At 40.6% G+C, this 25,836-nt stretch overlaps 1 protein-coding gene across 1 annotated transcript in view; it reads right to left on the reverse strand.

Moving 5' to 3' along the window:
* The window catches only part of POLA1 (DNA polymerase alpha 1, catalytic subunit), a gene marked incomplete at both ends in the record, with an annotated part of 209,080 nt that overhangs the window by 125,873 nt on the left and 57,371 nt on the right, over nt 1-25,836 (reverse strand). The window contains 2 exons of the mRNA XM_082004557.1: nt 2,703-2,795; nt 4,377-4,409. Of these exons, the coding sequence (XP_081860683.1) occupies nt 2,703-2,795; nt 4,377-4,409 (126 nt within the window). The remainder of the gene's footprint in view (nt 1-2,702; nt 2,796-4,376; nt 4,410-25,836) is intronic.

Genomic DNA, 25,836 nt, shown 5'->3' on the forward strand with positions numbered 1-25,836 from the left:
AGAATATCTGCATATTACTCCTCAGATGGCCTGTTCTGTCTTCACACATTCTACGTGTTTCTTTCCTCTACAACTTACTATCCCTCTAGATTTTCAGTATCTCCCTGCCCACTCTTACTCCCCCGTTATTTCCAGTCCTCTTGTCAGAGACCACAAACTACAAACTATCCTTTTCTCATGCCTCACTGAAGTTTTATATAAATTACAGTTCTTTTGCCATCTAATGCATACCCTCACTAAGACAGGAAGAGTACTTTCAGCATAAAATCTCATTGGTTTTCTGTCTAGCTTTGGGCCCACATTATCAGTTTTAACAAAAACTCTCCTTACAAATTTTCCATGTATATGGAAATATGTATATATTTAATTTTTCTCACTTACATCTCCATTTTTCCCACTGCAGGAACTAGCAACGCTTTTAATAATGTGGGGCTATCCTTAGAGTTTTGTATCTCTTGCATATTTATAAATTATGAAGGACATCATGAGGCAAAACCATTTTGCCAAGAGGTTCATATTTTGTTTGTTAAAGCAAAACAGACAAATGATTCCTCTGAAGACTTTTCTGCTATTTTTTAAGTCTTTTCAATTTTTTTTTACATCATACTAATCAAGTGCTTAAAAACCAGCAACGGTGCAGTATTGAATGTACCAGCAAATCTGATTCACAAAGATGCACAGAAAATGAGAAACGTATGTAATTCTGCTGGGTAATGACTAAAAGGGGCAAGGATATAAATAATGGGGGGGTAAAGGGAGGGAGTGAACACAACCAGAAACCTGTGAGACAAGGCATTAGATGGGAAAATTAAGAAAGACGATGAGAGAATTTTCTCCAATAGAAAAACAAAATTAATCTCTCCGAGGAGCGCTTCATCGCCGAAGACAACCTATAAATTCACACTTTACATCAGCACAGGGGTACACTGGCTTACTGCTTTCACAGTCATTCTCTGCATTAAACCTGTGTACCTTCCATACAGTCTACATTAAAGCAAAAGTATCATGAATGCAATGTAAATATCCCTCATCTCTGAAAATGAAATTTTGGGAAATAAATCTTTATTATCCAATAGAACAGTGACATTTCTTAGAGCATTCCTCTCAACAGATACAATTCTCTATCCCGAAAATTGTTTACATAAATTATGCAAAATGAAGAAAACCTAAATGACAGAAAAGTTTGCAAAAAAGTCACTATCACTTTCTTGAGGAATAAACAAACAACCAATCAAGAACCATATGAAACAAGAAACACAAGAACCTCTTTTTATGTCACAAAGAGTATCGAGAGCCACAACTTTCACAATGGTGATGGTGTGTTTGAGTGTATGCTTATTTACAGCCATAAGTTTATTCACTTTTAGAATCAAGTACCCAATATGAGAACAATAATTAAAACATGTCTGTCTTGGTTGGTTGATGGTTATTTTTTCAAAAGCAACTGATATAGGATGCAGAAGTACATGGCATGAAAAAAGCCTAAGATTTGACTCTTAAAAAGAATCATTAAGCAGGTGACAAGTTCAAAAACCTACCTATTCTGTAGGTATTCTATTCAGTAAGCCTGAATCAAAGTCAGAAGTAGTTAACCTATGATGGTGATGCTGTCAGACTTAACAAAAATTATTATTATTTAACCGTTCCTCTATAAAGTTTAGCCAGCAAATGGGAGTACAAGAACAAAAACCAAACCAGAATGAAGCCACACATACACACATGGCTAGAGTTAAGATCAAACTTTCTTATATGCTACTGGATATACACTTAAAATTACATATAGTCTTGTGTGTGGCAAACAAGAGAGATTTCTTTCTTCCATGCCATCAGCCCTCCTGCTACTCAATTATGACATCAAGATATTATTCCTCTTTCCGTACTCCTGAGTATATTTCTCAAAGTACCAACTTATCATGAAGGCAGAAGTATTCTAAAAACACCCAGAATCACTCTTGCCTTAAAATTACATTACTTTTGTTTAATACTATATTAAAAAAAAATTCTGTTTTTTCTTTGTTTTTTTTTAGAACTTCCATAGCTCTCATTTTCATCACAATTTCTTCCATCTTGCAAAAAAAAAAAAACCCCACAAACCTCTCTCACATACTTTCTTTCCAATGTTCTGAAACATTTCCCACTTCTCTTCCACAATTTCAGAGAGCCACAAAACTTCCACATCGTAAACTGCCAAGTGCTAACCAAACAGATCTCTCCTGTATATAGTATACCTTGGAAGTTAATATTTTAATTTACCACTGGAAATCTGATGGCACATAAAGAGTGTAATGCATACTACGTAACTAAACAAAATTAAACTGATAGACATCTCTCATGTCAAAACAAAAATCATTAAACTCAAAATTGTGTTCACATTACAACCGGAACTAATATGGAGGAATTATACCTTACATTTTGGCTTACCAAGTTTTCAGATAGCTTCCTGGGAACTTACACCTGGTAAAAAACCTCATTATACAATTAAATGTTTCATTGTAATGCAGTAATTTTTAAAAATGCACAGAGTAGCTACACCTGAAAATAGGGCACTTTTACTACTTCATAGCTTCCATACATGGTCAGGTTCTTCTTCCTCATGGCCCATTCTCTGCTTATGCCATGGAGTTCTCTCTTAAGACTATCTGCTCCACTCAGTGTTAAAACACAGACATGTAGGAAAGCTTAAAAAGAAAAAAATTCCTTACCTTGTTCCCCAGCTTGAAGACCTCATCCAAATTGGTGCTATTAGTGTTTATCATAATGGAATCTGTGTCTCCATAAATCACTTCAAGGTTCATCTAAATGAAACAAATAACTTTGAAAAACAAAACAGAACAACTCCCTTCTTTTTGAAGTCACACTTCAAGATTCAAAAAGATCACTGTCTGTACGTTATCCCTTAAATACTAAAAAGCAGAAAAATGTAAAGTAAGTTTTTACTGGTAAGTCTGTACATTTCATTAAGACATATTTGAATTTAAAGAGAATAATGAAACTTAAACCACTGATATGTTTAAAAAAAATCACTGTTCAGTTGTGTACATAATACAAGTAGTTAAAATTTTACTAAATGAATGCTAGAAAAATAAGTCAGTGAGCAAGTCTAATATTGCAAAACAGCAGGAACTCTAATCAGAAATAATTTTGGACTGCTTGGACACAAGAAGACGACTCAGACTCAAAGACTGCTGGACAAATGCAGGCTATTCAGATAAGACATTTAGCCGATGTGCTTGAAAGATAATGTGACAGTCAGGTATCCTACCCTATTTGTAGCCATCACAGTGCAAAAAAGTCATTCTGGATTTAAAAAAAAAAAAACCCAATAAAAAACTCCCTTAGATACTCTATTTCAAACAACTAGTGAAAGTATTGGCTACTGGATACACTAAATGAGAATACCATGGTACTGTCCAGATTAGGCTGCTGCTCTTATACTTTTTCAGATTATGCATGTGGCTTCATATTTCCATCTTCCCAATCCTATATTTTTTTCTTCTGCTGTAATCTAATTACCTGTGTCAGTCCTCCCCTGGGCAGATGATCTTTCAGGGAACAAGGTTTTCGTTTTGCATAAGGATCTAGCTACTATGATCAACAAGTTCTGCATCCCCAGGTTGCAACTACTGAACAATTACACCTGGAGATGAACACAAACACCTATGTGATTCCTTCTCTCTGACTGACACTCTGCCCTTCATATCATCTCTCATTCTGATCCTTCTAACAATTCAAATGCCCTACTTGGAAAAGATTGTGTTCAAACACCATCCAGACTGCCATAATACTCTGGGATAATGGAGCAAACTCTAGACAAATCGAAGCACATAAAAAAGCTTAAGATGCATATAAAAAGCATAGCAAGGAAAAAGGTGAAAAGAAAAATTGTCAACACCAGTACATGTCACCAAAAAAATGGGCAGATGCATCCAATTACATAATATTAACCTGAAAAAATGAAAACCTGGTGTCTTCAGTTGAGAAAAAAGAATGCAGCTGTAAAAACTGCAGCATGGCTATGTCCATGTTAAATGCCATATAGTCAAAAAACCACCCTGTGACAGAGTTTAAAGGATGCCAAAAAATAAGCTGTAATAAAACACTAGAACACATGGTGTAACAGGTCTATGAGTAAACTCTAATTAGCACCGTTGCTAATTTGCTTGAAACAGTCGCACATTGGCTTCAAGCAGGGGCCAGATCATATCTGTGGTAGGAAAAGAAAAAAGCTATAATCCATTAGGAAGGATTACATTCGTAAACCAGGCATCCTAAGAAGAGATTTCAGGACTGTTTGGGTTACAGTTCTCCTAGAATAAAAAAATTTCACCAGGTGTGCTCTTTAAGGGTTGTTGTTTAATGAAAATGCTCAGCATTACCTTTTGCACCATCTCCTTGGTATGCATCAAAATCTGAAATAAAAAAAAAAAGATTAGCGTATGATATAATTACAAGTGAACACATACAAACACATCCATTAGGTTGCTAACTCCAAATGTTCCCACCTTTCAAAACAAAGCAAACCACCTCTCTCCTGGCAACATACAGTCACCTCAATACTCCTATTACATGAGTAAATTCTCATCTGACCTTATATTAATGTTATTATTAACTCCCCTCAAACAAGATTAAAACAAATCTCGAAATTGCATGGGCACATACACATTCTACCTTAGGAAAAAAAGAACACTGAGTCAAATGCTCAAATAAATCCTCATCAGGAAGTGCCGGAATTAAGCCTCTTCCAGTAATTTGGTCAGTCGTTTACTTCATATCCATCACCTTAACTCTTGATGTCATTGAGTTTTTTCACAAAAACATCCTGTCTTATGCAGTATAGCCTAGATGGTGCTCACTTAACAAGACCCTAGGCAAAAGGTTGATTATCATTGTAATGATCTCAAAAAGGGACATCAAAAAGCAAACTCCTTAGGGGAACCAGAGCTGGGACAAGGACCTGGGATAGAGATCACAGAATCATGGAATGGTAGGGGTTGGAAGGGACCTCTGAAGATCATCTGGTCCAACCCCCCTGCCAAGGCAGGATCACCGAGGGCAGGTTGCACAGGAACGCATCCAGCCGGGTTTGAAGGTCTCCAGAGAAGGAGACTCCACAACCTCTCTGGGCAGCCTGTTCCGGTGCTCCGTCACCCTCACAGTAAAGAAGAAGTTTTTCGTCATGTTGAGGTGGAACTTCCTGTGCTGCAGTTTGTGCCCATTGCCCCTCGTCCTGTCACTGGGCACTACTGAAAAGAGACTTGCTTCATCCTCCTGACAGCCACCCTTCAGAGATTTATAGACATTGATAAGGTCCCCTCTCAGCCTTCTCTTCTCCAGACTAAACAGCCCCAGGTCTCTCAGCCCTTCCTCATACGAGAGATGTTCCAGTCCCTCAGTCATCCTCGTAGCCCTCCGCTGGACTTTCTCCAAAAGTTCCCTGTCTCTCCTGGACTGGGGAGCCCAGAACTGGGCACAATACTCCAGATGAGGTGTCAACCAGCGCAGAGTAGAGCAGGAGGATAACCTCTCTCGACCTGCTGGTCACACTCTTCTTAGTGCACCCCAGGATACCGTTGGTCCTCTTGGCCACCAGGGCACATTGCTGTCCCATGGATAGCTTATTGTCTACCAGGATTCCAAGCTCCTCCTCCATGGAGCTGCTTTCCAGCAGGTCAACCCCCAACCTGTACTGGTGCATGGGGTAGTTCCTCCCCAAGTGCAGAACTCTACACTTGTCCTTGTTCAATTTCATGAGGTTCCCCTCCGCCCAACCCTCCAGTCTGTCCAGATCCTGTTGGATGGCAGCACAGCCTCCTGGTGTATCAGCCACTCAAGATAGGATAAAGATGTTGAATCAGTGAACAAATCCATGTGTGATCAGGTTTGTTCCTCAGCCAAGAGGGCAACCCAAGTTCCCTGAATGCTCTGAATAGCAATTCTCTGAAACTTGTAATAGCTATAGAGACCTCACGAGTAGGCTACTGCTTCCATCTCTAATACTGGTCAGCACAGTGGAGATGGGTGGAAGAGCCTATCATTTGGAGCCACAGATACGGCTGTAGCACAGAAAAGACAAAGTAAAACTAGCCTGATGAACAGAAAAGTGTAGCTGCTGCAGCAGCAAGGGTTTGGTGAAGTTTGCACAGCTGCATGAGAACCAACATCTGGTCCATTCCTTCAGTCACCTGGTCATGTTTCACTTCCTTTCTCATCAGCATCCTGGTGCTCTGGCACACAGCTTCAGATTCCACCTGGTTAGTCCTAGTTCCCTGGTTTCAGTCCCTTCTATCCCCACCAAGCATAAATCTCAGTTTTTTTTCAGCTAGTCCTGCTACTCGTATACATGTGGACTTTTCAATTTCTTAAAGATTACTTTGAACCACTTGCTACAGCAATGATAGATCAGAGTCTATTAGGTGAATCGGAACAATTTGGTACTTTAACTTTAAAGACAGTCAGCCAACACAGTATTTTAACAGGTTGTATTAAATTTTGTAACCTAGTCTAAGTTTTATTATTTTTCATATATTAAATTGCAATACTCCTTGGCCATATTTGCCAAAAAGGCAAAATTATGACTCGTAGTCAACAAGTTTGTGACTGGGAGCTGAGGAGTAGAAATGAGCAGGGCTGAGGAAAGAAAAAAGACTAATAGGGAAGAGCTGGCCATGCTCAGTGGGAATAAGACCATCTTCAGGGAAATCTCCTGACTTTCGTAAGGTCAAGGAGCCTAAAATGAATGCAGGACTCTTGACGATTGTGATATTGACTATTGCTATTGCAGCAAGCAGTTCTGAAACACAGGTGAAATGTCGAACTTTACATAACAGTACACAAACAGGATGACATCACTGCCATTCCTTCAACATTAGTGGCAAATTTCTTGACTATTTCTGAACCTTTAGACAACCACTGCGATGAATACTAGAATATGATGCTCCACTATGCTTTTTCAGTTTGTTTTAAATTATGCACCGAAAGCTCTATTTCCCTGGCATTCTTAGTTTTGCAATGTTTGACTCTGCAAACTTAATATTCTGTTTCAACATAGTTTCTGTTCAGACAGATTTTCTAGCCACTTTCATCTTTGAAGAAGAAACTGCTCCATCTAAGGAGGGACTCACTCTCACAAAGCACAAAGACATGAACTAAAGCAAACATAATACACCATACCCTTCAAGGCACTTAAGGAAAGGTTAGGTTCTAAACCATGGTATGTTTGACACAGCTGACTCACAATGAATGCCCTTATTAGGGTTATTCCCCAAGCACATATGAATACTTATGGATTTACGCTCTCTGGGTCAAGTTCAAAACATCCAGTTGGTTTAAAGACTATGCATTGGTGCTCCAAAGTGCGTACTCAGAAAATGTGATGCCTGAACTCTGCTAAAGTCCCAAACTGCAAAAAGTTCAGCTGGCCTCAATCTTCTATGTGGACAAAGAAAAACAGGAGAATGGTTAGTCTTAACTGCAGATTCACTCTAGGCTGCATGTGCTCGGGCACACCTGGTTCCATTTTAATCAGAAGCTTAAAAAAGATATTGCACTCCTATTCATCTCCTGGTGAGTGATTCAGATGGCACCGCTCCATCACCTTTCCATGGAGTTTTGAAATTATTTTAAAGTCACATACCACTGGTACATGACACTAAGTTTCATATACAGTAATCAGGATTCCAGCTTATTCACCAACCCCTCCCTTTCTCTCACTTATTAGCTAACTCCTACAGAGAAGGTTATACCCTACCCTTAGTACTCCAAAAGCAAACGAGTCCCTGAAACAAAATTTAAAAATTGGACAGAGAAATTAAGAGTTTACATGTAAAAGAAAAGACGGCCTACCATTTTTTCCCTTGATAATCTCTGGCATTTTCTATTTCATTCTCTGAAATAATGTTACCTATTAATAGTTAGAAAGAGAACTTTTTTTTAAAATAGGATTACCCCCTACTAAAAAAATTGTTTGGCTGTGCAAAGGCCTTTTCCCAATTGTCTCCGGGGACAGTGGTGGATGTAGGTAACAGCAAGAGGGTCACAGACAAGTTAGCTTCATCAAGTGACTGGCATATGCTAGTGCTACCCATTCTGACAGGAGATCACTTGTAAGTGCCAACAGCTACAAACCAGAAGGTTATAAAGGCTTGCTAAATTCATTAATAAGGCAGTCGGTAGTTATCTGATTTCACAGCAACACCTGCATATTTATCTTCTCATTACCAATTGGATGATGGAATTTTTTTCAAGCACATTTCAAAAATCTGCCAACTTCAAGTGTAGGAAAAAAAATAAACTTTGCAGTTAATTTTTCCCTTAACAAAGTACAGCTGTTGAGAATAATTGTTCAAGATCTTACCCTGTAATGTCAACTGCAGCAGAACAAAGAGTATTTAATTAGCAAATCTATCCAGTAATTCAACACCTATTATATAAAATGCCTTCGTGATTTTATTCAGGATAATTTGCTAAGAGGGTTATTACTGACATTCAGATGAAATTTAAAATTCCTACGCAAGTCGAGTCATAATAGCAGTAATGATCCCCCCAATCAGGAGATACTGTGTCACACAAGGTTCTTTTGCAACGCAGCAGCCGATTTCCTGACTTCTTAATTCCCGGGCTCAGCTCAGTGAGAGCCCTTCATGCCAATATTTCAGTCAGCAATACATCTTTCATGGGACTCTATTAAAATACCTAGAATAAAAATTACTTTTTTTTTTTTTTTTTGTTAAAAAGAATGACAGCACTGCTATCGTATCAATCATTAGCAGTTTCTCAGAAACGCATAGCAAAAGAAGGGAGGTTTATAGTGAGGCTGGGAAGACAGAAGAAAGAAGGAAGAGAATAGGAAAATTGTTACTTGGTAGTTTCCTTTTGTAAATAATATCGAGCTGCTCATGAGAGCTAGATTGTCTCCTATTGCAGGCAATCCAAGTAGGAAGAATTAATTGCCTGGCAACCCATCTGCACAGCCCTGCCCCCTCCCCCCCAGCAAACATACGCTTCTAAAAACCCGTGAACTTCTCAGCACACTGAAATTCCCCTTCAACTTTTTTCTTGTAAAAGCAAGACTAGCAACACACATTCTCTCACCCATAAACTGCGAGTCAATATAAGTTGAAAGACTGTAAGTGCTGACCAGCAATCAAACTGCAAAATTCCCTGTCCTAATTCTACTCCAATTCACTCATTAATTGAGGATGTGATTTAAGAAAGGGAATTATTAAAAACAAACATACAAAGAACAGCTTTACCGTTATCCATTACATCAAGTATTTCTAAATACACCTTATTTTAAAACCACTAAAGAGTACTTTCCAATAAGAGGATGCTTATGTGAAAACAAGCTAGGATACCAGAGTTGAAAAACAATGGGATAGGGCACAAAACTAACACCCTGACACAAAGATTTCTCCTGAAGACACACAAATTTTCTGTAGATTCCTGGGGTTGTAAACGTGAAGGAACAGAAAGAGGAGAGACTTAAGACCAGATTGAAAAGACCGACCAGAATGATTACAAAAACATTGCACTGAAGATGCGTACACCCCCTCCCCACCCCCCCACCCAAAAACACTTATCCATTCGCTTTGCAGAAGGAGAAAAGCCAACACTCTTAGGGCCTTGGCAAAAACTGTACTTCTGAAGACTACCTGTAGTTATCTAGTATAGACCTTGTATTTTTTCTGCCTCTGCTGTTTCCTTGTGCAATTATATAGTAAGAAAATAATTCTGTCATCAGCTTTATTAATGCATGTTAGCTCGTCCCTCCCATGACAGAGGAATAAATGAGCAGCAAGAACTGTGTTCCCGTATGTGACATCACTCACTAATCTACATAAGAAGTATTTCTGAACCTCTGTCGTTTTGCAACTTACTCATTAGCTTGGCTAGTATTTTGTGGTAAGTAGCCTCTAGCACTGATAAACCACAGCCACAGGATGCTGCAAAAAGATTTTATGAAGGAGGATTTTCAAAAAAGGGTTGTATTGCTGGACAAAAAGGCACATATGCCATAAGCAAAAGTGAAAGAAATATAGAAGCCTTGTTTGCCACAAGGAACGAAGCATCACAATATAGCCTTCTCAGAAGACAATGTACTTGATTTAGAGAAGTTTGAGTGACCAGATTCAAGTAGTTAATAAATATGTTTCTTTCAAAGAGCTTTTACTGAGTATTTGCTTTACTTAGACAATGCATTCAAAGTTACATTTCCCAAAAATGTACACTTAGGAAATGCTAACAGCATCTGAAATACACCCCACACTGCCAAAATTTTCCCGTCTATGGTTTTTTTTTTGGTGGTGTCCCCCCCCACCCCGAAACACTGAAATTAACTGTCGATACTCCACCCAACAGAGCTGACAGACATTAATACAACTTTGATAGATGTTGTATATAAAGCCAGAATTGGATGGTGCACCAAAACCAAAGAGAGAATGGTTCCAAGGACTGAAGCAGTGTACACAAAGATCCAGTGATACATGTTTACATGCCAACAAAAGGTAGGAACACAAACAACACAAAACCTCACAAACAACACAAAATGCACAAAAAAATGCAGCAACAGAAACGTGCTAAACACATTTAACGTGTACCTTTGTCACATTTTGACAAGGAATGCAAAGATGACAGTAAAACACTGAAGATGATGATGTGAATCGAATTACAACTTGAAAACAATGTTGCTTTGGTGGCAGAAACATAATTATATCTTTAAAATTCTACAGTATTTCAAGTCTTTGTGGTGAGTTTTGCTGAAGAGAACAGGAAAACCAGAATTAACTCCTTACTAAGTTGTACAATTATTGGTTGTTCTGCACAATATATTACGAACCATGCTAAAGGAAATTTTGCCTGTTTTGGAAAGGATTATTTTGGTATTAGGATGAAAGAAAAAGCAATGAAACATACTCCTACAGATTTGGACAAAAGTTAAAAAAAAAAACAAAACACCAAAAAACAAACACCCAAAAACTTCTGCGTTGGAAAGTAATTTAAGGTATTGGAAATGGAGAAACTGAGTGCTCAACGAGGAAGTTCAACACTTTAGTGCATAGAAGGTAATTGATCCAGTTTTGACCTCACTTTGTGTCCCCAGAAACAGTAAGAATATAAAGTCCAGGTGGATAACTAGCTGTGAAATATGTCCATATGGCATGGGCATCTCCTAATCCTCCGGAGTCAGTAATACTCCTTCCAGAGAAACCAACCACCAGAACCAGTGGCAGTTCCTAGAGAAGCGTCAGGGTTCACAGCCTGCCCATGGAATTATTTTCTTTCTGACCAACTCATTCAAAACTAAAAACCTAAAATGAACAATGGAGCAGGGAAATGTTTCTGCCTGTTTCACTCCACAAAAAAAACAAGATCTGCAACACCTAAAACCCCTTGAAGAACATGGTACTCAAACCAATTTCAGCTCATTATCTCTTATGAATATTTTTTTGTTTAAATCCATTAAACAAATCTATGCTTGATGAACATTTTGTACTTAACTATAAGACACAAAGCTAGCTTTCCTTAATAAGAAAACTTTCTGTGCATTTCAAGTACACTGCAACTACATCAAAAGCTAATTGTATCAGAAACCAGAAGTAAAAACACTTCTAATAAGCAAGAATGATAAGCATCATTTACTATTTCCTAATAAAACCAAAACATGTGTAAAGTTATTCAGTATCTAAATGCATACAGACAAGTATATCCTCCTTAGAGAAAAGAGCAGCATTTGTTTCAGTGAAATGAACAAATATTTAGACAGGAAAGCTTTATTTTGCTTTGTTTCCCAAATTCAATTGGTTTAACACATGGAGCAATAGAGAATCAGTCTTCCACTAGAAAAAAATAAAATGACAAGAACAGTAAAAAAATAAAAGTAATTACTTATAAACCAAGGTTTCCTGTTTGGAGAGACAGGAAACAGGAGACAAGTTAAAATCTAGTCAAGGTTTAAACCAGAGCACAGAGATTTCCTCCAAATAACAGCAATATCTATTCCTGAGTAGGGAAGAATAACCATACCATCCTCCACATCAGGTTTAAGTTGAACTATAGCTTTAGAAATTATCCTTCAAATATAAAAGCGTGTCTCTCAATCTTGAGGTGATAGGAATGTAAGTACTGTCTCATCTCCCAGGTAAGTTACTCTCATAGCCATATAACTAGAAGTCCCAGAGAAATCAGGGAGAAGGTCTCAGAATCAATAGTGAAGACAGTTTTTCAAAAAGATCAAGTATTTTTGTAAACCAGAAAAGAAATAAAGCTAATACTCTAAAGACTGATATTTTTTTTAAGCAGTGGAAAAACTCAGTGCACTATCCAAGATGATGACAATTTCCTTGAGAATTGTACCCCCCCCCTTTTTTTTGTGAGTGAAAAGCAGAAAACAGGACTTACAACACCGTAAGGCTCTCCTCCCTTGTCTTCCAACTGTTAAAGAAAATTTCATTACAAAAGAAAGGTGTGTTGAAGAAAGGCTTTTTAAGGCAACAAGGGAGTATGGAGTTGGCAGGAAGTGAACCTTGATTACTTTTCTAAGGTTCTCCTGATCAGCATCTTCTAAGTAATAACCACAACTTGTGTGCTTGGAAAAAAGGGAGGGGCTGGGTGGGACAAGCAAGTGCTAAAGAGAAAAACAAATGCAGAAAACACTCGCTACCTGATGACTATTCTTCAAAGAAAAAGGACTTCTACTGAAAAACACAGCCTTCTTCTTGAAGAACCATAGGCATTTTGCAATACGTAAACTCAGCAGAGCAAGGCAACCTCTGTCTAGATACAGGTATATTTACTGAAAATGATCCTGAAATTTTTATAAGAGATGAGTGGACATGCTAGTCTTGGTAATGAACAGATTGTGTGTGAACGTTGTGTCCATCAAAAAAATCTTTGTAAGTGGTTTGAACTGCTTTGAAACTAAACTATTCTTTCATCATGACTAAGTGGTTGTCTATTAAAGCAACATCTATTCAAATTCAGAAAAGTATTTAAGCCTCTAATTACCCTCCAAAGAAAGTTCTCTTACCTAATTTCTTAAATGCAAGATTTTCATAAAGCATGTAATTTTATTTCATTAAATTAGATAGACAACATGACAGTTGTTTTTATAAAGCTAAACAATACTAACTCATACTTCATGGTTGCACAGCTGGTGTTGGCAGCAGGGTTTTGTTTTGATGTTCATGGACCTCCCTCTGAGGACCAAGAATTGCTTCAACAAGGCAGGATCCATCTGACTACTTGGGGCAAAACGATCTGTGCCAACAGGCTGACCAACCTGGTAAGGAATGCTTTACACCAGGATTGATGGGGACAGGAGTACATGTCCATGAGGAAGTTGCAAACCACTACGGGAAGCAAAGGGTGGGGCATGATGTGAACAGGAAGGACATTGTAATCAGCAACACAGGGCTGAAAGGGGCCCTCTTCCAGGCATATTCATGTAAATAAGGCAGTGTCTACAGGACAGTGTTACAGAGAAAGCTCCTACGCTTTTTCAGGGCATCAGCAGGCCTCTCTGAAGGGCCTGTATGCTAATGCACATGGCATGGGGAACAAAGAGGAGGAATTAAAGTCTGCATGCAGTTAAAGGGCTATGACTTCACTGGGATCACAGAAACATGGTGGAAAACATGACGATCACAGGAGGCTCCCAAGGACTGGAAGAAAGCAAATGTCAAAGCTATCCTCAAGATGGGCAAAGAGGAGGAGATTCCAGGGAACTAGAGGCCAGCCTCACCTCAAGCCCTGGGAAAAGGTGATGGAGCAACTAACGGTGAAAACAATTGTTCTCCCGACACACAAAGCACAAGAAGGTGCTTGGGAGTGTTTGGTGTGGATTCACAAAGGCGAAATCATGCTTAACCAAGCTGGTAGCATTCTGTGAAGAGGTGAGTGGTTTGGTGAACAAGGGCAGAGCAGTGGCTGCTGTTTGTCTTGACTTTAATAAGGCTTTCAACTCTGTCTCCTCAAAGCCAAACTGATGAAGTATGGGCTAGGTCAGTGGACAGCAAGGTAGACTGAAGACTAGCTGCACTGCTGGGCTCCAAGGGTTGTGATCAGCAGCACATCATCCAGGTGGAGGCCAGTCCCTAGTGGCATACCCCTGGGGTCAGTACTGGGTTCAGTCCTGCTTAGTGTCTGTGTTAATCCCTTGGATGATGGCACAGAGCGTACCCTAAGCAAGACTGCTGACAATACAAAGCAGGGAGGAGTGGCTGATGTACCAGATGAGTATGCTGCTGTTCAGAGGGATGTTGACAGGCTGGAAATGTCTCATTACCTACAGGAATCTTATCAAGCTCAAACAAGGGAAATAACACGTCCTGCACCAGGAAGAATAACGCCATGGACTCTGGGACTGATCGGCTGGAAAGCAGCTTTGGAGGTGTCCTGGTTTCAGCCAGGGTAGAGTTAATTTTCTTCATAGAAGCTAGCGTGAGGCTATGTTTTGGATTTGGGATGAAAAAAACGTTGATAAGGTGCTGATGTTTTGAGTTGTTGCTAAGTAGTCAAGGACAGTCCAGCTTCTCATGCTGGCCTGCAGCGAGCAGGCTGGGGGTGCACGGGAAGCTGGGAGGGGACACAGCTGGGACAGCTGACCCAGGCTGGCCAAAGAGATATTCCATACCATATAACGTCATGCTCTGTATATAAAGCTGGGACAAAGAAGAAGGAAGGGGTGGAGGGACGTTCGGAATTATGGCGTCTGTCTTCCCAAGAAACCATTACACGTGATGGAGCCCTGCTTCCCTGGAGATGGCTGAACACCTGCCTGCCCGTGGGGAGTGGTGAACAAATTCCTTGTTTTGCTTTGCTTGCGTGCGCGGCTTTTGCTTTACTTATTAAACTGTCTTTATCTCAACCCATGAGTTTCCTCACTTTTACTCTTCCAATTCTCTCCCCCGTGCCACCATGGGGGAGTGAGCGAGTGGCTGCGTGGTGCGTAGTTGCTGGCTGGGGCTAAACCACGACAGGAGGGAAGGACCTGGTCATCCTGGTGGACACTAAGATGACCATAAGCCAACAACGTACCCCTGTGGCAAAGGTGGCCATGGACACCCTGGACTGCACAAGACAGAGCACTGCCATCAGACCTCAGGGAGGTGGTCCTTCCCCCTTATGCAGCCCTGGTGAGACACATGTGGAGTGTTGCATTTAGCTGAGCTCCCCGGTATGAGAGAGTTGCACATGCGGCAGCAAATCCAGCACAGGACCACAAAAATAATTAAAGGGCCTGGAGCATCTGTCATATGAGGAGAGGCTGAGAGTATTGAGACTGCTCAATCTGGAGAAGAAAAGGCTCAGAGCAGGGTCTTAGAACCATAGAATCATTAAGGTTGGACAGCACCTTTAAGACCATCAAGTCCAACCATCAAGCCAACACCACCATGCCCACTAAACCATGTCCTGAAGCGCCACGTCTACACATGTTTTGAACACTTCCACTGATGGTGACTCCACCACCTCCCTGGGCAGCCTGGTCCAATGTTTGACCACTCTCTCAGTAAAGAAGTTTTTCCTGATATCCAATCTAAACCTCCCCTGGCACAACTTGAGGCCACTTCCTCTCATCCTATCACTAGTTACTTGGGAGAAGAGACCAACACCCTCGTCGCCACAACCCCCTTTCAGGTAGTTGTAGAGAGCAATAAGGTCTCCCCTCAGCCTCTTCCCCAGACTAAACAATCCCAGTTCCCTCAGCCGCTCCTCATAAGACTTGTGCTCCAAACTCCTCACCAGCTTCGTTGCCCTTCTCTGGACACACTCCAGCAATTCAATGTCCTTCTTGTAGCAAGAGGCCCAACACTGAACACAGTAGTCGAGGTGCAGCCTCACCAGTGCCAAGTATAGGGGCGTGACCACTTCCCTACTGCTGCTGGCCACACTGTTTCTGATACAGGCCAGGACGCTGTAGGCCTTCTTGGCCACCTGGGCACACTGCCGGCTCATGTTCAGCTGGCTGTCAACCAGCACCCCCAGGTCCCTTTCTGCTGGGCAGCTCTCCAGCCACTCTTCCCCAAGTCTGTAGCGTTGCATGGGGTTGTTGTGACCCAAGTGCCGGACCTGGCACTTGGCATTATTAAACCTCTTACAGTTGACCTCGGGCCCTCAATCCAGCCTGTCCAGACCCCTCTGCAGAGCCTTCCTGCCCCTGAGCAGATAAACACTCCCACCCAACTTGGTGTCATCTGCAAACTTACCAAGGGTGCACTCGATCCCCTCATCCAGATCATTGATGAAGATATTGAACAAGACCAGCCCCAGAACCGAGCCCTGGGGAACACCACTTGTGACTGGGCGCCAGTTGGATTTAACGCCATTCACCACAACTCTCTGAGCTCAGCCATCCAGCCAGCTCTTTACCCAGCGAAGAGGGCACCAGTCTAATCCAGGAGCCGCCAGTTTCTCCAGGAGAATGCTGTGGGAGACGCTGTAAAAGGCTTTACTAAAGTCCAGGTAGACAACATCCACAGCCTCTCCCTCATCCACTAGGCGGGTCACCTGGTCATAGAAGGAGATCAGGTTGGATCATGAAGGACCTGCCCTTCATGAACCCATGCTGTCTGGGCTTGATCCCTTGGTTGTCTTGCACATGACCTGCGAGTGCCCTCAAGATGAACCTCTCCATAATCTTCCCCAGTACCAAGGTCAGGCTGACAGGCCTTAGTTCCCTGGATTCTCCTTCCAGCCCTTCTTGTAGATGGGCATCACACTGGCAAGCCTCCAGTCCTCTGGGACCTCCCCTGTTAACCAGGACTGCTGATAAATGATGGATTGGCTTGGCAAGCTCCTCTGCCAGCTCCCTCAATACTCTCAGGTGGATCCCATCAGGCCCCATAGACTTGTGAGTGTCCAGGTGATGCAGCAGGTCATTCACTGCTTCCTCCTGGATTATGGGGAATTAACGTTGTTCTCCATCCCTGTCTTCCAGGTCTTATCACCGTTTATATAGATCTGATAGATGGGAGTAAAGATGACCATGGCAGACTCTCCTCACTGGTGCCCAGTGAAAGGACAAGAAGCAATGGGCATAAATTGAATTTAAAAAAAAACCCCTTGAAATACAAAGTCTTGCATTGTTTAAATACAAGCAAAAGCTTCTTTGCTGTAAGGATTGCAGGTTGCCCAGGCAGGCTGTATAGTCTCCATGCCTGGAGATACTCAAATGCCAACTGAACATAGTTGTGACAAACCTGCTCTAGTTGAGCAGGGAGGATTGAACTAAACAATCTCGAGGGGTGCCTTCCAACCTGAACTATTCTAGGAGTATATGATCCTCAAAGATCTATCCTTACATATTATTTACATTAAATAGTAAATAGCTTAGATTATGTTCTACAGGTACTATTTTAAGGATCAAGTCATGTAAAAACATGCTCACCCCTCAACTAAGGGAACTTGGTAGATGCAATTCAGAGTCTCACACAGAGCCAAGTATGACAGAAGACATGATCTCCTGACGGATAGACACCCTGAGTGACTCAGTGCCACCTTTAAGTCAGGTCGTCTCCCTAGTTTGAAGGTAAGGATCATTCTGAAAGTCTCCAAAATAATCTGCTCCAGATCTGATACATTGTAAGACTCTGATTAACGAAGGAGAAGCTCCTGTACATTCAACTTCCTAGCTATACTGGGATGTTCAGGTTTCCACTGGGCTACTCAAATGCAAAAGATGAGAGATCAGGTGTACACAAATCAGGTATACTTAAAAGGCAAAGCATGTGGTGAAAGCGAGTCCTTTTAGGATTAAAAAAACAGGCAAAAAAAGATGATGACAATCTGCTATAAAATGAGTCTTGCTGCATCCAAGAGAAGTAACATGGTAAGTTTTACTTCATGCAGGACCATGTACACGAAGTGCTGGAAACCAGGGAAAATGTTGCTGCAGGTAGGGAAACCTTCATCTTTGATATTGTGCCACCTTTCCTGGTTACAACAGATAACTGAAAGAAATTCAACGATTATTCAAATTCCAAAGAACAATGAAACCTGAATGAAATGAGCACTTGTAACAAATTAAGATTTCTACCAAGGTACTAAACAGTATAGAATGGAAAGACTAAATAACTACCCGTGCTCAAGTCTCAGACACTCACAGCCACATTTGGTACTGATCAAAGTAGTGAAAAAGTAGGAGCAGGGTAGGTAGAAGCTCCAATATGTCCAAACACCAGCCACTGTATTGATGTGGCTTCTACACAGTCTGTTCCAACTAGCCCCTGTGGCAGCTCTTAACTGCTGCCTTAGGTGGGATCAGGGAAAGAAAACAGTTTCAACTCTACATGGGACACTTAACCTTTCCTGCTTCAGGCAGGACCTACTGATTGCTCCAAGGATGTGAAAAGACGACGAAGAACATGCATGATTAATAGCATGAAGTCTCAAGACAGATTTCCTATTTGTTCAGTGTCAGCTCTGTACAGCACTTAATGAAGCTGGCTTGGGTATAGATGGAAAGAGCTCCTGAAAATGTGTCAGACAGTCTTTTTAGATCATGTCTTCAAAATGAGCTTCTTGAATTCTCTAGATATGTCTGACAAAAAAAAAAAAAAAAGAAGATGGAGCTCCTCAGGACATAAAAGACCACCAAAAAACAAAGTAAGCACTTACAAAGTATGTCAGAAAAAAAAAATTTCCACTGGCCTACCAGATGATTATAAGATGTATGGCTAATTTCTGCCACATAGATCTCAATGTAGAAAAACAAATATATTTTTTTAAAAAACTTATTTAAGGCTTTCAGCTATTTTTAAACTAACTAAAAAAGAAAATTACTAGTTAACAATCCTAAATTGCCTGTTAAATAGGGCTTGCAACTCTAAGTCAGGAATAGGAACTGTAGAGTGGGCTGGGGCAACTTCACTTTCCAGATTTTTCCTATAACGACATATAGGAAAAAAGAGACCTTTCCAATAGGAAACTGTTGCCTATCCAGAGACATCCACAATAACGTACATATTATAGATGCTAAAGGAGCTAAGGATGGAACCACATTTGATGTCATGGAGTTCCCTGTAGAAACAGTAACATGCTCCATGACACAATTTTGTGAGTACTCCAACTGAGAAAAGCTGAACTTCATGCAAAAGCAAATTCCTGGAAGGGACCACCTTATTATCATCCTCTAAGGTTTCAGCAGTTAATGGTCAGTTATCTGAAATTGCAGTCTAGGGCATTTTTAATACCATTTGTAGCCTGTCTCATAACAGAAGACACTTGCATTGTCTTTAAAAACAGAACGAAGTTAGAAGCTTATCAAAGCATTCAATTTAATTTTTCAGGACCGTGAACTCATGCAAAGAAACAAGTTTCAGAAGTTACTTTTATGCATTAGTCTGTCATTAAGCACTCCACGTACAGCCCACCCATTTCAGTATTTAGAGTTTCAAAATTAATAGCAGTATATGGCTGCTTTACTAATGAAGCCAAGTTGTTACGTTCTCATTGTATAATACCACAGGATATAGATTTGTTTGTTAATTGTAAAGAATATGGAAATATGAAGGCTAGGAAAAAACCCCAGTGTATTTAGGCTTTCAACGTGACCCTCTAGAAATCCAATCCCAGTACTGACTTTTAGCCACATATCGGATTAAAGGAGGGGAGTTTTGCCACTCATTCAATCCACATAATTCATCTAAAATGATATTGCTCAACAGGAATACATTTCTATTCTAATGATGGAAAAACCTTAATTACAAATGCAACTAAAGCATGCTACCTCCATAAATCCATTACTGCAAGAGAGGCATGCTGATTATTTTTTAAATCCTTAATTTGTCATTTAGACCTACTGTTAACTCATTTGTAAAGAGCTCAAAACACATTTGCACAAAACTAGATTTCTAAAACGTTAACAATGTTTATAAATCTCTCACTTATTTCCCTACAATTTGACAGGATTGATTTCATGCTACATACTTTAACTCAATCACTCTTTGACTTTGGAAATTTTCATTTAAATTCTTCATCCCACAAATTCTGTTAGAGAAAGAACATCACAACCTAAAGGTTTTGTTTAATCTAAAAACATAGCTAACAAGCTTCCCTACTTCTTATTACAAGAGTGTGAATCATTAATAAAAAACTCAGCTTTCACTCATGTGCCAAGGAAGCCTTCTTTCAAAGCTCTCTCTTGCTCTTACTTTTCAGTTTAAATAGAAGGCACCAGCACTAATTTACATTATTGTCACATCAGTCATTCAATATCCTCATTAGAATCATATCTGAAATGAGACCTGCAGGGCCCTGAGAGAAGTTTTAGTGCCAACATAATAATCCAACCATAAGCACTGGTCGACAGTGGCTTGATTTCACCCACTGCTATTATAGACACAAATGTTGCTAAGCTGCTTTTTAATGCCTCTAGATTACTACAGGTGCTTAAAATAAAAAATAAAAAAACCCACAACCAAACCAAACCAACACCCAAAACAGAAGGAAAGATAGGGGTATGTTATAAGAGTAGAAATCCCTGTAGGAATTTTCTGGTACTCTAAGACCTGGTTTGAACTAAAAAAAACCCCAAACAAAATCGCAGGATCACAGACTAGTTGAGGTTGGAAGGGACCTCTGGAGGTCATCTGGTCCAACTCGCCAGCTCAAGCAGGATCACGTAGAGCTGACTGTCCAGACACCTTTGAGTATCTCCAGGGATGGAGACTCCACAACCTCTCTGGGTAACCTGTGCCAGGGCTTGGTCACCCTCACAATAAAAAAGGCATTTAGTGATGTTTAGACAGAGCCTCCTGTGTTTCACTAAACAAACAAACAGACAAACAAAATCTATCAGTCTTACCATTAAAATGACACAAACACCACAAAAAAAGCCCATACACATTCCCTTTAGAGAACAGAAGAATATCAAGTGCCCATGAAATACCCAAGAACACTGAAATTTTTACTTATTAAAAAATACATTAAATCTGCTGGGTAAAAACCCCACCTGCCCACCAACATCTGGGACACTGAAGAGATATTGCTGCTTTCTGACATAGGTAAGACTAATTTTAGTATGTCCTGATGAGCTGCAAAACAAGAGATTTGAAAGGATTTTCCCAGGAAACATACATGCAATATGGCTGATAAGAGACATCTGTTCTCTTTTATAGGTCATGTTCTTTTCTGAGGCTGGGTATCCTGGAGTCCTTTATGTTTCTTAACTTAGACATTTATTTTGACCATATACACATAAGCATTTACAGGAAGATATACACTTTAATATTCAAAATCAAGAATCAACCACAGTCTGACCAAGATCAATAAAAACATTACCCTAAAATATTATCTAGAATGGACTTACATCTCCATTACATCTTTCTCAAGCTATGTTCTTATGATACTGGCAGCTACAATTTTTAAAAAAAAAAAGGGGGGGGGCGGCAAAAAAAAAAGACTGGAGTGAACCTTGACAGTTCATCTGCTAGCCCATCGCTGTATGGTTATTCAGATCAACTACACTTAACTACATGTCGCTAATGGATCAGATGTGCCATCCACCTGAACTACTATGATTTTTCTGTTTCAGTTCTCCCTTTTCATAAGCAGTTGCTTTGCTACAATCCATCACGTAAGAAAAGTGTCAGAAAGCTGAAATACAGCAAATTCAAAGTATTTGAATATTTATTTGATTAAAGTATAGAAGATTATCCTTATTTGGTTAAAGTACAGAAGATTATCCAGTAGAAGAGAAAGGTAATTAACATCTAATTTGAAAGCTTTTCAAATGAGCCTCATCCCAACCACACTGTAAGAGTTCTACACTAGAGAAGTTTCTCATTTTCATTCAAAAAGGCACACCTGGCAGACCAACAGTAACTCTATGAAAGAGAAAACAGAAGACAAAGAGGCATTCAGATCAAGCAAAAAACTTGTTCCCCGCTCTTTTCCACATGTGCTTACAGTCATATCATCAACTAAGTAACATCTGACTAAATGAGGTACACCCACCCTAACAGAGAGAGATAATTTAACAGGTTAGACAGAGGAAGAGAAAAGATATTTAAATTACCTGGCAGTTAAGCAATAAAAACAACTTACAAAGCCTGTAGCATACAGGCTTCTAGAGTGACTTTTGAAAAGGGTTTGCTTCCACTGATGGTGAAGCTTGAAATTTTTTCAAGCTTAAAAATAAAATCATCGTGCAGGTCATTTTTCTACAACAGCAGAACAAAATCTCCAGTCTAAGCTGGTCATTCACAACGGGCCTGTCTTCCACCAGGTTAGAGAGTCACGCCCCCAGCAACTGCCACAACACATGCAGTTACGACTTCTGCAGAAGATATTGCCTACTTTGAGAGAACATCTGCTCTCTGGTATTAAACATTTTTATTTCCATATACTGCAAGCATCCTAAGGCTTTTCACTGTGCTGTGGAAGACACCATAAGCAACAGTAGGAAAACAAAATGACCAACAGAGACTTGTATGGGATCCTTCAAGGACATGACAAGTTTTCCAAGCACCTTGGTAATAAAAGGAAATGGTTCAGATATCAAAAGAAAATACCAAAAGTTGTTACCAATACAGAAATTTTACATGAGAATAGTAAAGACACTGGCTAGTACTAAGTCTTCAAAAACTGGGTAAAATAATATGGAGTGAAAGTCAGTTTGAGGCTCATGTCAAGCCTACTTGAAAAGCAATGAGCCGAGAGAAACATTAAAAACAGCACATTCTTTATTTGTCTTTCAAAGGATGACATTCCACAGAAACCAGCTCTGATCTCAACAGCGAGCAATACTTGTGAGGCTTGTGAGGCTTGTGAGGCAGTCATCTTCCATACTAATGTATCCCTACAGAAAAACCAGGGACAGCTATACCCCCAAAGGGTAGCTGTCCCATGAATCCAATTCAGTAGCTCCCAGAAGGCTTGGAAGAAGGGGGTTACAACATTTTAAGATAAGCTGTCCCTTGCCCCCCTCTGCCAAAATAACAGATATATCTTGGAGCAGAAGCAGCTTCAGAAAAATACTCCAATTGCTGCTCCTGCTGCAGAGACAGGAATTTATGATGGGCTATGGGAAGCACCCCACTGGCCTCAACTCTGAAACACCAATGAGGGCTGCATTGTAAGGACTTGCACACTGTGAGGGACTGCCAAGCACACCACAAAACAAAACCACCAAATTACAATCTTAATCTTGCTTCCAAGCCCTGTATTTTCAGCCCTCAGCATAGATTTTTCCCCTCACAGAAAGCATTACGTGTCAAAAGGTTCATAGACTTGGCTCACTGATTGATTCCTAGTCTAACTGATTTGTAAGGCTAATTAAGACATGGCCAAACTGTGTCCATGTCTTACTTAACATTACTGTTCAAGCAAGTTTCACACAATCTGATTAAAATTGACTAGAAGTGTCTTACTTCAGTAATCACTTAGACAGAATGAATTTTACATTAGCAGGATCAAGCACACGTCAGGCCTCAGTGGAAATGAAAAGGGCTTATAGTAATAGGATTTATAAATCCACCACATTAGGTTAATGGCTAAATGATTTACATGTAACTTTTTCCCCTCCTGCCCCTCCTCCTCCTTCAACTCACACACACAAAAAAGCCTATATTTGGCACTTTTAACCATGAGTGCCAAGGCAAAAACAGCCGTTCTTTCCAATTAACTGAAAATTAAAAGCCACAAGTGATCCTTCATTAACTCTTTCATGGCAGAAATAATCAATTAGATTTTTATCAAGCCACAATGTTTGAAGACCCTAATGACCCATTTCAAACAAACACAATGAGCTATCTACAGATGCATAATGAAGCTCAAATGGCTTGAACCAATAAATATGCAACTGATAAAAGTGAGATCCTTATTCCTTATAAAATTGGCAGTAATGGAGTTCTTCATATGAATATTTTCAATTGCAGAGAAGACTCTAAAAGCCCTTGCTCTTTCTGAGCCAGCAATTCAATCCAACAGTAGCAGTTACTAATGACGCTGGAATATAGATGGCTTAAAGCCAACCCTCCTTCTTTGCAAGTGCTGGAACATCCTACACCATGTGGTAAACCAGGTGCTTTGTTTTGTTCTTTTGGCAGCTGAAGCTTTCATTTTCTGGAAATCTGAAAACAAAGTCATTCAGCTGAGCCTCTGCAGCAGCAGTCACTTTCATCTGCTCCATTCATTGGATACAGGCGCGGAAGAAATTCATCCGCAAGTCCTACCTGTACCCCACCTCTCCCAAAAGCTAATACCTGGTCAGGTGGGAAGAGTGGAAGTTCAAGTCAAACGCACGCCAACCTTATATTCAGCAAAATGAAAAATTGTCAGATAACAAGGTCAACATTTCTCAACGATGCAGTGCTTTGCCTTTTGAGGTCACTGTACAGACATTAATAAATGAATCCAACACCAGGATTAAGGTTAACTGCCAACACCATATGTTTAAAAATAACTTATCAAGCACCTACCCATTGTCACTAGGCACAATTACATTATCACGGCCTCACTTTCTTTTCATGGCATTAGGAGGCCAGCCAGCCAGTCGAGCAGCACCCCTTCCCCTCCCCTCCTTAGAGCCCAGGTCAGGAACAGCCTGCCCCTACGCATCCAAGGGTACCAAAAAGTTAGGGTTTACAGACATCAGTCTGCTTCTCTTGGGAAATTACTGCAATTTCTTTTTCTTCCAAACAAGAGCTATGTTAGATGAAAGCACCTCAGAAAGAAGCTGCTTGTTTTCCAGCCCTGGCCCAACAATAGCAGCAGCAGAGCCCGTCCCCAGAACTCCCCTCTCCCCGGTCCTCTCCCCTGCCGCCGGGGTATCAGGTTCACATTCTTTCCCTACAAACACTTGTCCGGTGTCACACAAAAGAGTGACCAACAAACCTGATACAGGGCCATTAAATTCAGACAGCAAGGCACCACACAATGACCTTTAGAAGAACGATATTAACAGGTGGCTGGTGTCTAATACAAATAATTATATTACACTTTAGCAGCGTGGACCAAAGTGGAAACACATTGTCTTGTCATCAGCAATCGAATAAGCCAAAAGTAATGTTACCAGAATACCCTTTTAACACTCCTCTTTTTCCTCCCCAATTACAGAGAGCACCTCCCATCGCTGAGCACAGCCTATGAGCTCTCAACTCTATCACAAGGTATTTCGTTTGAAAATTTCACCAGAGTATCTGACGTTTCCACCTCTAAGCAAAAAGAGCCCTGCCACCCTTTGGAGATCACGCAGGAATCCTTCACAATTAAATTCAAGTGTTGCTTATTAATTTACCTATCTTTCCTCTTGGAAGCAGACCATTGGAAATACATCCCTACTTCAATTAAAAAGAAAGCAGCTGGTAACATAGGTGCTCCTCAGCAAAGTTCTTCAAAACCTGGCAGAGAAACTACACTACAAGTGATCAAATTAATTGCCCCTGCTCACTAATTAGTTTTTCCAACATCAATCATCTCAAGTTAGCAACAGTTTTCATCAACCTTTAACCCTGAGACGAGTCACTGTTTTGACAGGACAGACAGCTGTGGCAAACGGCCGCAACGTTTTGGGACAGACAGCAATTTCCGACCACGTCCGCAGCCAAACTCCACCTTGCTGGGGCGCAGAGGGGACCCCCGGCGTGCACCCCCCAGCCCTCACCAGGCTCGCGCAGCTCGGGCGCGTGCCACCGGCAAGTCAGGCTGCAGCGCGCGGGGCCAAGCGGCAGATAGGTTTCCTGTCAGCTGCGCCGCCGCCGACACTTAAGCTGCTTAACGGCTTCTCATTCTTCGCTTTAGAAAGGGGAGGGCAGGTTCAAGGACAACTCCAACCTGTCTAGTGTATAGTAGGGAGAAAGCTAGGAAATCACACCTCAAAACAACAAGGTCAGTGGTAAC

This window comes from Phaethon aethereus (assembly GCF_964289735.1).
Source record: "Phaethon aethereus genome assembly, chromosome: 1".
Lineage (NCBI taxonomy): Eukaryota > Metazoa > Chordata > Aves > Phaethontiformes > Phaethontidae > Phaethon > Phaethon aethereus.